General features: G+C 41.0%; 1 protein-coding gene across 1 annotated transcript in view; it reads right to left on the bottom strand.

Moving 5' to 3' along the window:
- Window positions 1-2,504: 2,504 nt before the first annotated feature.
- GUCY2F (guanylate cyclase 2F, retinal) overlaps window positions 2,505-13,255 on the bottom strand; it is a 117,611-nt gene continuing 106,860 nt past the window's right edge. Inside the window, 3 exon segments of the mRNA XM_014538846.1 lie at window positions 2,505-2,592; window positions 2,681-2,776; window positions 4,578-4,594. Coding sequence (XP_014394332.1) covers window positions 2,505-2,592; window positions 2,681-2,776; window positions 4,578-4,594 — 201 coding nt within the window.

Below are 13,255 nucleotides of genomic sequence, written 5' to 3'. Positions count from 1 at the left end.
CTTCCTATTTTGGGTCTAAGGAAAACCCAAAGCAAATGTTTTAAGTGGTAGAATCTAACCATTATGAGCCTCCATTCCTAAAAACTTCCAACTTTGTCATTTCTCCTTGTTCCAATCAAAATGAAACTTATTTGTCCTCCTGGACATCTAGCTTAGTTCACCTTCATTATATGACTGATTAATTGTCCCTTACCCTCCAAAAGGTACATCTATGATTGAAAGAGGAGGTTTGTCAACCCCAAATGAACCCCAGTTGGTGAAATTTTAGGGAAAGTAATCAGATGAAGTGGTAACTTTGAGGAAGTTTTGGTGAGTGGTGGATATTTGGAAACATGCCAAAGGAGCTACTAGGTAGACAACAGGGCCCTGCCTGAGAGACAGCCCCTGTAGTCACTTCCACAGCATGTTTCCTTCCTCCATGACTCCACTGGGTCTTAAGTTTTCCCCTAACAGCTCCCATGATTGTGGCAGTGGATGAGAATCATTCATAGATACTGTGGGTCTTTTGTAAGTTGGATCTATCTCACTAAAAGTAAGGCTGAAACATTCTGGAATAGATGGTATTACTGGATGACATCAACATAGGTTATTTAATGAGATAAGTGAGATATCTGGGAGCTCTTGGATTTAGAACAAGCCTTCTGAAAATTTTTAAGAGTGCTCTTCTTGAGGATTTTTGTGATTTGCACACCCTTCCAAGGCCACTGTGATTAATTAAAATGCTGATTAAAGCACAAGTGCTAATGATGCCAAGATCAGAGGTCAAATCTACTTTTGACCCAATTGGCTTCAATCTATTCCGTATGTCCACAGCCCACAGAAGCCTGCCTTCTGTCAAGGTGGTCCAAAAGAGTGAGTGCAAATGGCCTAAGCCACGTCCACCTGTAATGCTGGGAAAGCACTACCAAGCACAGCCAATGACAGTGAGTCTGCTTCAGTGTCTTTTGCTGCAAACTCCCACACATTTTTAAGAATGGATAGTTATTTTTCTACAGTGCCTCCAAAGCCTGCACTACCCTGCGAAAAGGAAAACGTTTCAAGAGTTTCCAAACCCTTTCCTGCTGTGTGAGAGCAAGACAGAAAGAGACAGAAACTGAGACTGAGTCTGAGACCGAGACTGATTGTGTGTCTGTATGTTTCCTTTCCCACAGGAAAGAATGTTTCTGCCGAAACCGGTTTGGCTCAGTGGATAGAGCGTCGGCCTGCGGACTGAAAGGTCCCAGGTTCGATTCCGGTCAAGGGCATGTACCTGGGTTGCGGGCACATCCCCAGTAGGAGATGTGCAGGAGGCAGCTGATCGATGTTTCTCTCTCATCGATGTTTCTAACTCTCTATCTCTCTCCCTTCCTCTCTGTAAAAAATCAATAAAATATATTTTTAAAAAAAGAATGTTTCTGAAAATTGGATGTGTGTGTGTCCCAGCTGCTACTCCATAGGAAAGAACAGAGCCAGGACCCAGGTGGCAGGGTGACAGTGGAGCCACATGCTCAGTACAAAAGCCTTTCTGAAGTATAAATGTTATGACTTACAGAGAGTACTTGTGATAGTCACAGAAATGAAGATGCACTGGGTTTCCCTAGGAAAGAAAGAATCATAGAGTTAATAAAGTCAACCAAGGCTTAGTAGAAAAATTGGAAGCATGTGGATGCCTTTGGTAGTTGCTTCTAGAATTGTGATTATTGTAGAACATGTTAAAAAGAAGTGAATAGGAGTTAATGGAGGTGCCCTAATGCTTACTTTAGAATTTTGTGATTTTCAAGGATATATAGAGGGAGCAATAGCTCCTGGGGTCAAAGTCCCCATGAAATCAAGAATTAAAAAAGAAGAGGAGAGATACTGATAGAAGCCCAAGAAAGCAATGGATTCCTTAGAGATAAATACATGGGAAGAATTCTCAATAATTAGGTTGTTGCTGCTTCATAATCATATATTTCTAGTAGAGGAGGAGGAATGGGGGAATTATCCTGAATTCAAGCCAAGCAGTAAGAGCAGCCAGTATTAGTTTAGTTGGCAATGCCAACCTTGGAAGGGATCAGGTAGTGCCTCCAGAGGAAATGATATAAGCATCCCCTCAAAGATGGTCTTGCCAATAGATCCCAAGAAAGGGGGTTAACGCAATATTGCTGTGTTGCTTAGGTAGATGTGAGTCTCTCAAATCTTGAGGTGACTCACTATGTGGCCCAGGTTCACAACAATGAAAGAGACAGGTGCACCTGCCTGGTAACTGAACAACAAGGCCAGCCTTGTTAACGTTCAAATGTGTTAGTGCAGGAGGCAAGGGTCTCTCTCAGGCCAGGGCAGCTGACCTCCCTCAGATGCAGCTTGCTCTGCCAACAGGCTTCTCCATAAGGTTTTTGGCATAATTCAGCAGAGCTTGGAAATTCATCAACTCCAACACACTCTGCCAACAGAGCGTAGGTTGAGAATGGCACTCATGCCAAAGGTAGCCCTAGTTTTGAAAATCTGGCAAGCTCTTATGCTCTGTTTCCTGGCTGGTCATTATCTTATGGCTTTTTTCTTACCAGCTGTCTTTCTGTTTTTCTTCTTTGGAAGGCTGCAATAACCACCAGTTGCAGGCCATGCCCCACTTGACTGCAGTGTAGGAGAGCAACAAAAATAGTGAAGAAGAGAGTGTGGCAGAGTAGGACATGGCAAGACTCTAATAAAGTTTGAACTTCACTTACCCACTTTGCCCACTGGTGGGAGCACAAGAAGGGGCTTTGTGAAACCTTTTTTCCCAACCAGCCAGAAGGTCTCTTCTGTGCCTTTGCCCTTACTATAGAAAATATGGAAAAATGTAGACATGCTATAAACCTAAAGAAGTCCTTCTGATCGATAGGGTACAAGCATTTATTTTGGCTCAGAAATTGCTTCTGCTTTCCTTTTGTCATCACTCCCTGGAATCTTCCTTCCTGCATGGCTTGCTTGCTATATATACCTGAGGTTCAGGCAAGCTCCGTAAGCTGCCAAAGCAGTCAGATGAAAAGTGAACACCATTTCAAGTGGCATCCAGATGTTTTATCTACCTGTTATCATGCAGCTCCATCTTTGGGAATGTGTGGCTGTTTAGCTTCATAGCAAGTAAACATGTGGATGCTCAATTTAAGATTTTGTTCATCATTTTTACCATGATCTTTTGGCATTAGGCAACTCATTATTTTTTGTATCTAGAGTACATACTTCCCCACAACACCCCACCATCCAACAATGCTCACAAAACCCAAAAAAGGAATAGAAATGGAAAGAGGCTGTGCAACTTTGTTTTTATGCCCAGGGCATCCTGGCTGCTTTGAGAAGTCTACACATCTGCAGTGTTTTCATCCTGCCAGGGGATTCTTACAGGTAGGGAGACCCCAGGGAGATCTTCATCTATAGTTGGCGGTCAAGAACCATTGGTCTGAGAAGATAAAGGGAGTGTAAACTCAAGCTGGTCATCCTCAGAGGAGTTAAATTTTCAGCCTCTGCTCTGGCCTCCCTATTTTTCAATAAATCCTCCTTTCAATGAGTTTCTCTCTCCTCCTTTCAAAACTCTTTTGTCTGTCCTCTCCTTTCCTTCAATCCATAATAAACAAATGTGTTTACTAAATCTGAGGAAAGTAATGGGATGTGTTTCTAACTCATTAATTTGAAATATGGTCTTACTTTCAGCAGATCTCATTTGGAACAGTTCTAAATTATTTAACTTATAAATTCAAATTAGGCTTGCCTCATTTAAGTATAAAATTCATTGCTCTCTATTTTATATCACATATATTCATCCCTTAACAATAATAATAACAACTATAATAATAATTAGCACATTGAATTGGAGAATCTGAAAGCATTTTTCAAAAATTTGCTTCAAGGCTCTGAACAAGCCCTCCATAAAGCAAGTAGGAAGAGAATACCACAACTGCCATTAACTGGCAACCAACTCACCTAAACCCCATATAATTAGACTGTTTGGGCCACTGTGTTTTCAGAAGAGGTGAACAACTTGAAAATATTCTCACATCACTCATTCTTACATTTAACCCAACCTCACTGTATCAGGGCTGGAAATATAGATATGGCTCTTTCCATAAAGGGCTCAGTGTAGTTAGATAAAAACAACTATCAGGTGATGTCTTAGGCTCTAAACACAAGCCCAACTTGTCTGCTCTTAAGCTCTTTCTTTTCTTCACAGTATCTAGTACAGTGTTCTGAACAAAACATTTGCTCCGTAAATAATCAGATTGTTCTATTAACTGGAGTTATCAACCCTTGAGCATTTGGAACACTCAAGGTATAATTGGACCTCAATTTGGTAAAACATGCTCTTAAATCTCAAACTTGAGAACCCCAATCATCAGCCATATTTGACTGTCATAAGATCCAGAAGCTATTAGGGCAAATTGCCAATCCCCAAGGAAGCTTTGCAGGTTCCAGGATGGTCCAGAAATTTGAGTGAGTCCTGGGACACACTGGGATGCCAAAACTACTGGTTGCAAAAAAGGATGGGAGTGTTATAGATTCAGGAAAGTTTACAAATCAAAGAGTATGCAGGGAAGAGGCAAAGGTTCCAAGATGGTGGCAGAGTTGGTAGAAGTTTCACTCACCTCCTTCCAGGACCAACCTGGAATTACAAATAAAAAAATATAGAGCAATCAACTAAAGATTAGCTGAAAAGAAGACTTATAACCAAGGATTTACAGAAGAAGCCACATTAAAACTGGTAGAAAGGGCAGTAATGTGAAAAGGGCTGGCTCCACTCCCACAGGTAGTGGCTGAGATTTGAAAGAGATATCTCAGCTGCAGGAGGTTCCCCCTGAAAAGCATGGGGTCTCAATCCCAAGCCCAACTCCCCAGCCCAGAGCACCAGAGCTGGGAATAGACACCCAATAATATCTGGCTATAAAAAGCAGCAAGGTTTCTGTTTGCCAGGTAGAGGTAGGAGTCCTCTAGAGACACAGGAACACTCTAAAAGAGCCAACACAAAAAATCTCATTTGTAGCCACTCACTCTGGGCTCTGGTGGGGGGTAGGGTGGAACAGATAAGAGTCACATGAGGAGAGACTGGTGTCTGTGGCTGTAGGGAGAGAGCTAAAGGAACAGCTGCCAGGATCCATGAACTGAGTTATTCTCCCACACCACAGATGCCATCTTTCTTAGCATGCCCCTCCATACACCATCAGCCCATAGGAATGCAATAACCCAACCCTCTGGGATCCCTGCCATCCCAAACAGTGGATCTTATGACCTGCTGAGGAGTCAGCTGACTTGGCCAAGGTGTAGAGGTCTGGGAAGGTTCAGGAAGTGTTAATGACTGAGTTGTGTGGTTTTGGACCATTACCACCATTTTCCCACGAACCTGACTGGCACTTCCCCCACACATGAGATCTGCTAGCCTCACTCTTCAGGCTCCTGGAAGCCCCACCCTCCTGCCTCCTGGTAGCTCCACTCTGCCAAGGTCTGGGCAGAATCAGGGACAGACTGAGTTGTGTGATTCTGGGGCAGGGGCCACCCCCCCACACACACTTTCCCCAAGCCTGACTAGTACCTCCCACACAAGGTAGATCTGTGAACTCCATCCTCCTAACTCCCAGTGGCCCCACCCAGCTGAGATCCAGCTCCTGGCAAAATCTGGGACAGCCTGAGTTGTGTAGCTCAAGGATGTGGGCCATTTTTTCGCTCACATACCCTACCAGTGCAGAGACCTCCCTTCAAACAGCCACATCTTGGTCTGTTTGAGCGTGATAAATTCTGACAGCTCTCTGAGACCCTGACCAACGACAAAAGTGTGCAAGCATGCAGCAGCTAGATTTGGTATACCCAGGGACTTTTGAAAACACAGATCCTGAATAGTTACATCAATCTTGAGGAACCAGAACAAAATTGGGGAAGTCATACTACCAGATATCAAACTATACTACAAGCCCATAGTAATCAAAAGAGAATGGTACTGCCATATAAAATGAAAATACAGATTAATGGAATGGAATAGAGAGCCCAGAAATAAACCCATGACTTTATGGTCAATTAATATTTGACAAAGAAGGCAAGAACATACAATGGGGCAAAAATAGTTTAATCAATAAATGGTGTTGGGATAATTGGATAGATACATGCAAACAAATAAAACTAGACTACCTTCTTACACTATACACAAGAAAACTCAAAATGGACTAAAGACTTAAATTTAGACTCAAACTCATTAAAAAACAGAAGAAAACATAGGCAGCAAAATCTCAGACATTTCTTGTAGCAATATTTTTTCTGACATATCTCCTCAGGCCAGGGAAACAAGAAAAAATAAACAAATGGGACTACATCAAATTGAAATGTTTTTGCATAGCAAAGGAAACCATCAACAAAGTGAAAAAAAATCCACTGAATGAGAGAACATATTCAACAATGATACATCTAATAAGGGGTAAATAGCTAAAACTTATAAAGAACTCATAAATCTCAACACCAAAAACAAACAATCCAATATAAAAAATGGGCAATGGGCCTGAATAGACGCTTCTCCAAAGAGGATATACAGATGGCCAATAGACATATGAAAAGATGCTCCACATCACTAATAATCAAAGAAATGTAAATTAAAACCACAATAAGATATCACATCACACCTGCCATAATGGCTATCATAAATAAATCAACAAACAACAAGGATGTAGAGAAAAGGGAACCCTTATCCACTGTTGGTGGAAATGCAAATTGGTGCAGCCACTGTGGAAAGCAGTATGGAGTTTCCTCAAAAAATTAAAAATGGAACTGCCTTATGACCCAGTGATTCCACTTCTGGGAATATATCCAAAGAAATATTAAACACTAATTCAAAAGATTGCATGCACGCCTATGTTCATTGCAGTGTAATTTACAGTAGCCAAGATCTGGAAGCATCCCAAGTGAGCATCAGTAGATGAGTGGATAAAAAGCCAGTCAGTGAAAGACAAATATCATATGATCTCACTTTTATGAAGAATGTAATGAATAAAATAGCTGATGAACAAAATAGAAACAGAGGCATGAATACATGGAACAGACTGACAGCTGTCAGAGGGGAGGGGAGGGAGGACTGGATGAAAGAAGGTGAAGGAATTAGCCAAAGGACATATATGCATAGCCCATAGACACAGACAACAGTGTGGTGATGGCCAGAGGGGGGCTATGGGCAAAGGGGAGGTGTGCAAAAGAGGGGAAATGGGGATATCTGTAATAGTGTAAACAATAAAAAAAAAGTAAAAAAAAAAAAGCCTGGTACATTTACACAGTGGGATACTACTTGGCTGTGAAAAAAAAGAAGGAAATCTTACCCTTTGCGATAGCATGGATGGACCTGGAGAGTATTATGCTAAGTTAAATAAGCCAGTCAATAATAGTCAAGTACCTTATGATTTCACTTATATATGGAATCTATGAACAAAGTAGAAACAGACTTATAGATACAGAGAGCAAACTGACAGCTGTCAGAGGGGAGGTGGGTGGGGGACTGGGTGAAAAAAGTGAAGGGATTAAGTAAAGAAAAAAACCAAACTCATAGACACAGACAACAGCATGGTGATTACCAGAGGGAAAGAACAGTGAGGGAGTGGGGGTAGAATATGGTAAAGGAGGGATAAATGGTGATGGAAGGAGGCTTGAATTGGGGTGGTGAATACACAATGCAATATGCAGTTGATGTATTATAGAATTGTATACCTGAAACTATATAATTTTATTAACCAATGTCACCCCAATAACTTCAATTGGAAAAAAAGAGTATTAAGGGGAGTTCTAGGGGCTCTCTGAGGTTTTGGAGCCCATCCAGAAGACTTCTTAGGATCCTAGTTCTCTCTTTACCCACCCTACTTTCAAAATTCTGCTGAAGGGAGAAAGAGGGAGGAAACAAGCATATAACAACTAAAACCTAAAGCAAACTCTTTTACTCAAAAATCAATCTCTAAGCAGTCCCAGAGACACCCCCCTAATAATATTATCTTACTTTTGTCTGACACTTTTAAGAGTTTGGCATCTCCTGTCTTTAATCCTCACTAAACCTCTGAAAAATAGGTTTATTATTAACCTCATTCTGCAAATGGGTTCACTAAGGTTCATGGAGATTAAATGTCTTGTCAATAAGCAGGCATAGCTGGCACTTGGACCTAATTCTACTAGACCTCAAATTTAATTTTTTACTATGACTTTGCTAATTTTATTATAGTATAATTGACATGCAATGTTATATTACTTTCAGGAGTACAACGTAATGATTCAATATTTGTATATATTGTGAAATGATCATCACAATAATTCTAGTTAACATCTTAAATTCCAAATTTTTATTGCTCTTGCCTCCGTACTATATAGATTTTCCAACACACTGGAATCAAGGGGCAGGTTTAGAGGCCAAAAAACAACTGTTGGGAATCTTAAAGTTTGTAATAAATGAGTTTCCTGATAATGACAGGTCAAAAGAGGCTTTTATGTGGAGAAATGAAAGCACAGAGAGGATGTAGTTACTTGTCCATTTCCACACATGAGTCATTGATGAGACAAAAAATACAGGCCAGCTCTTCTGACCTTCAGGACTCTGTCAATACAAACATTACTTCTTAGCTCAATTGCTGGTGTGTGTGTGTGTGTGTGTGTGTGTGCACATTCTTACATGTATGCATGCTCATGTTTATTTGTTAAGAATTGAGGGTGGGAGTGAAAAAGGTTGAGAGAAAAGAGATATAATAATAAAACAGGACTACTGCTTAGGGGCCTGAGAATCAAATACTGCTTAGCCCCAGAATTCAGACAAAGGTCAGAAAGTGTCCACCCCTGGCAAAGACAACATAAACTGGTTGAGAACAATCATTTGGGTAAGTCTTTTCAGAATGTAGAGCTACTTCTTCTGAGGCCCTGGTAAATACAAATGATAAGCCAAGATATATACAAATCTCAGCAAGGAGCTTAAAACTTATCAGGGAATAATTTAAGAAAAGAAGTAATATGATGACTTATCACCAGGCCATCAGGAAAGAAATATTGAAAAATGTAGAATTCACCAGTTAACCACTTATGATGTGTTATCAGCATAGTACAAGTGGGGGTTGGACAATTCCCCAGAGAGGCTGAGCTTCACATCTCTAAATGGGTCCACCCCCAAGCTACCTCAGCTTCCCTTTTTTGGTCTCTTTCTTTGTACCCACCCAATTACTCAACTTCTCTATGTTCTCTCCTCTTACCTAATACAATCTACATCTTTGATTCCACTAAGGGAAACATCTTCAAGTGCCACCACTCCAATGAAGGAGATGGGATGGGGGTGAGGGGGGGGGTGAAGAGTATTACTAGATCCAAGCCTTGAGGCCAAGAGAAGAGACTCTGATGGAGGATTTCAAATACCAGCCAGTTGGAAGGAAATAATATTTTTAGCTTTGAAATTACACCTGGCTGGCCATCAAATGTGGTCTTTCTGACCCATGTTACTGGAGCAATTCTTGTTTTCAGCTGTGAAAAGTGGATGAGGAGTGGAAATACTGAATCAGAATTTCTGAAGTGTGCTGATGATATTGTCTTATTTGGAAGGAATCCCCCAGTCCCTACTATGTAATGTCTAATACCTGTCCTCTGCTGTGGAGGTGGGGGACACAGAGATAGAAAGGATCTCACCTTCTCTCCCTTCCTTTCTTTGGGGGGGTGTCTTAATTTCTATCATTTTCCTTCTTCTCATTGCCTCTTCCTTTTCCCTGGAGCCCCTCTATTCTTCTGTCTTTGTATCTTCCTTTCAGTCTCTCTTCCTCAGGAGTCCCCCACCACCTCAATAACCAAGACCTGAAGTGGTCTTAGGGGAAGCATCTCCTTGCCTCTTTCTCAAATTTGCTGTATAGCACATTCCCAAATTCCCTGGGGTGGGGGAAATTGTGATGCTGCAAAGGACCCTTTTGAAGTAGTCCTGCTTTTGTACTTGAAACACCCAAAGATGTGATTGCTTCTGACTGAAATTTGGGGGGCAATAAAAACCATGTGTATAAGGGTATATTTTTCCTTTTCAGTTTCAAAGTGGCACCTCTTCAGCTTTTAAATAATTGTATTTATTTCAAGCAATACAGAGATAAAGGTGCTTCAGGAAACTAAGGTGCCTTTGTCCTCCTCTGCTGAGACTATATAGATGGATCACAAAAGCCTTGGGTGACTTGATTCACCGCCCAGGTAATATCCCCATTCCCATCATCTCACTGAGTTCTCTGCAGTGATGGAAAAGAACCTCTGTCCCCTCATAAGTGACTCATCCCACCTGCTAAAAGATATTAAGGATCTATTGGAAGGGACAAACTAGAACTAGCCAGAAATTAAATTAACTGAATCAGGCCTTCCAACTTTTAACTTCTGAAATATGTTTACATTTAAATTTCCACCATTTGAGGGAGGCATGCAAATGACAGAAACAAATTGTGCATTACTCAGTGACCAGGTTTTGCTTTGCCCAAGAATAATTACTGAAGAAATAATTTTCATGCACAATGGTATCATAGAAAGGGTACTGAATGGGAAGTCAGGCTTCCTGAGTTTTGGCCTGATTCTGCCATCAATTGACTGTGTGAACCTAATCAAATTACTTCACCTTTCTGAGCTTTGGTTCTTGATCTGAAAATGAAGGAGTTAGATGATCAGATCTCTAGAGTCTCTTACAGCTGGACATCCAGGGGTCCTGGAGTCATCCAGAAGATGATGAAGAAAGTTCAGTGGAAATAGCAATAAAAAGAGGAAAATTATTCTAACCCTGAATCCTAGATCAAGTGATAATCCTAACAGACAGAAAAGGTGGCACAAAATGTTTGTCTTTCATAAGAACTTACTTTATTCCTCTTGGCCCTTGGATAAAAACATAACAGGGGATCAATGTTGGGGATGAAAAGTCAGAAAGGTTGGCCACTGATCAGTCAAATAGAAAACCCAAACTCACCAATACTGTAGCTTATAGAACAATGTTTGAAACTGCCAAAAAGTAAAAAAATAAAATTAAAAATGTAAATAATATTTTTGGGGGAGTGACGTCAGAGGAATGGCGGTGTAAGGGTGCGTCTATCCTCTCCCCCTAACATTTCAACAAAATAACCACCTATAATTCAACAAAGAAGTCCCTGCTCAACACAGATGCATGCCTGAGAGACTGGCACACTGGAACAACTAAGGTGGGCTCCTTGGAATAAGCAGAGAGGCGAGAGAAGGGAGGGAAGCTGAACAGCGCAGTAGCGTGTCTACAGCGCAGCAATAAACTGACTGCAACAGTCCTGGGCATCTTCCTCAGCCGGTCTACACCAACAGAGCTAACCTAGCAAGTGGCCGGCTGTCTGAATAGCCACTGGAGTGGCAGCATTGTGGTCAGGCACACAAACAGTGAGAGAGTATCTGAACCTTGGAGGAGTGTTGTGAATGGGATCTGAGTTTCATGTGTAAACTCAGTAGACACCCTCCCTACAGAGTCGCTCCCCACTGCAGGGCCTGGTTGCAGCTTTCAGGCAAAGAAAGTAGATTGCAGAGATTAGACTTCCAGGTCTCGCCTCCTGTTGCCCTTGGATTGTTTCCAGGAGTGTATTATTTGTAGGCCAAGAGCTGTTGCAGTAGAAACACAGTTTCCCTCTGTGACTGAACCCCAGGAAGGGTGCTTGGGCTAGAGACCCTTGGAGGTCAGAGACTGCCATTACTGTGAGGGAAAAACAAACTTCACCCCCAACCAGCAGAGGCAGTAGAGCCCTACGGAAGCCACAGAGGCTCAAAACTGTGAGGCCATAGAGGGGAAAAAATCTTGCAATTCAGTGCCATCTACTGGAACAGAGTAGAAAGACTTTCTCAAAGATAAATGGCAAAACAAAAGAGAACAATAAATGCCATGAACAACCACAACAACAGTGATGACCAGAAAGAAAATGAAAAATCACCTCAGAAAACAGGCTGGAACACATAGAATTATGAGAGTTGAATGACAGAGATTTCAAGTTGCAGTTCTGAAAATACTCAATGAGATGTGAGAAAATAATGACAGGCAATTCAGCTAACTCAGAAAACAAATCAATGAACAAAATGAGCATCTCTCCAAAGAAATTGAATTGTTAAAAAAGAATATAGCATAAATCCTGGAAATGAAGCAGGCAATTAAAGAAATTAAGAGTGACCTGATGAGCATAGAAAACAGAACCAAATAGTCAGAGGAAGGAACTAGTGATATTGAGGATAGGAATCAAGAAATGATGCAGAGGGAAGAAGAGAAAGACATGAGAATAAAGAAATACGAAATAGCCCTACAAGACCTCTCTGATTCCATTAAAAAAATAACATCAGAATCATAGGCATAGCAGAGGAAGAAAAGAGAGAGTATGGAATAGAGAGTCTATTAAAACAAATAGTGGCTGAGAACTTCCCGAATCTATGGAAAGAATTAGATCCACGAATCTAAGAAGCAAACAGAACACCTAGTTACCTCAATCCAAAGAGGCCCTCTCCAAGGCACTTGGTAATGAAGCTGTCAAAAATTAGTGACAAAGAAAAAATCCTCAAAGTATCCAGGAAAAAGAAGGAAGTGACCTACAACGGAAAACCCATCAGAATTTCACCCAACTTCTCAGAAGAAACTCTACAAGCAATAAGAGAGTGGAATCAAATATTCAAACACCTGAAAGAGAGAAATTACCAGCCACACATATTATATCCAGCAAAATTATCCTTTAAATATGAAGGAGAAATAAGAACATTCCAAGACATACAGAAACTGAGGGATTTTATCATTAGAAAACCTCAATTGCAGGAAATAATCAAGGGAGTTATTCTACCTAAAACAAAGAATATAAAGTCATAACATTACCAGTAAGATTGCCAAAAACTTGCAGCTGTTTATGCTGCAATTTGTGACAATAAAAACATACAAGAGGAAGAGGGACAGGTATGGACAGGAAAAGGAAGATGAAGATCAGATGTACTCAAAAAGGAAAAAAAACACCTAAGGTATATATGCAACTTCACTTTTTATAAAACTAATGGCAACCACACACAGAAATTTCCCAAATAAGACATACAGCTTTAAAAAAAGAGGAAACACAGAGAGAAACCAAGATGGCAGCATAGGTAAGCACCGGAGTTTGCTGCCTTGGACAACCACTTCAAAAATACAACTAAAAGACGGAACGGACATCAACCAGAACCACAGGAAGGCTGGCTGAGTGGAAATTCTACAACTAGAAGGAAAGAGAAAAGCATACCGAGACTCAGAGGAGGTGCAGTGCAGAAGTAAAATACAAAGGTGCGGAGGTGCATGTGGAGAGGG

Source organism: Myotis brandtii, unplaced genomic scaffold (genome assembly GCF_000412655.1).
Source record: "Myotis brandtii unplaced genomic scaffold, ASM41265v1 scaffold199, whole genome shotgun sequence".
Classification (NCBI taxonomy): domain Eukaryota; kingdom Metazoa; phylum Chordata; class Mammalia; order Chiroptera; family Vespertilionidae; genus Myotis; species Myotis brandtii.
The sequence above is the reverse complement of the archived record's forward strand: the minus strand, read 5'-3'. Positions and strand labels throughout refer to the sequence as shown.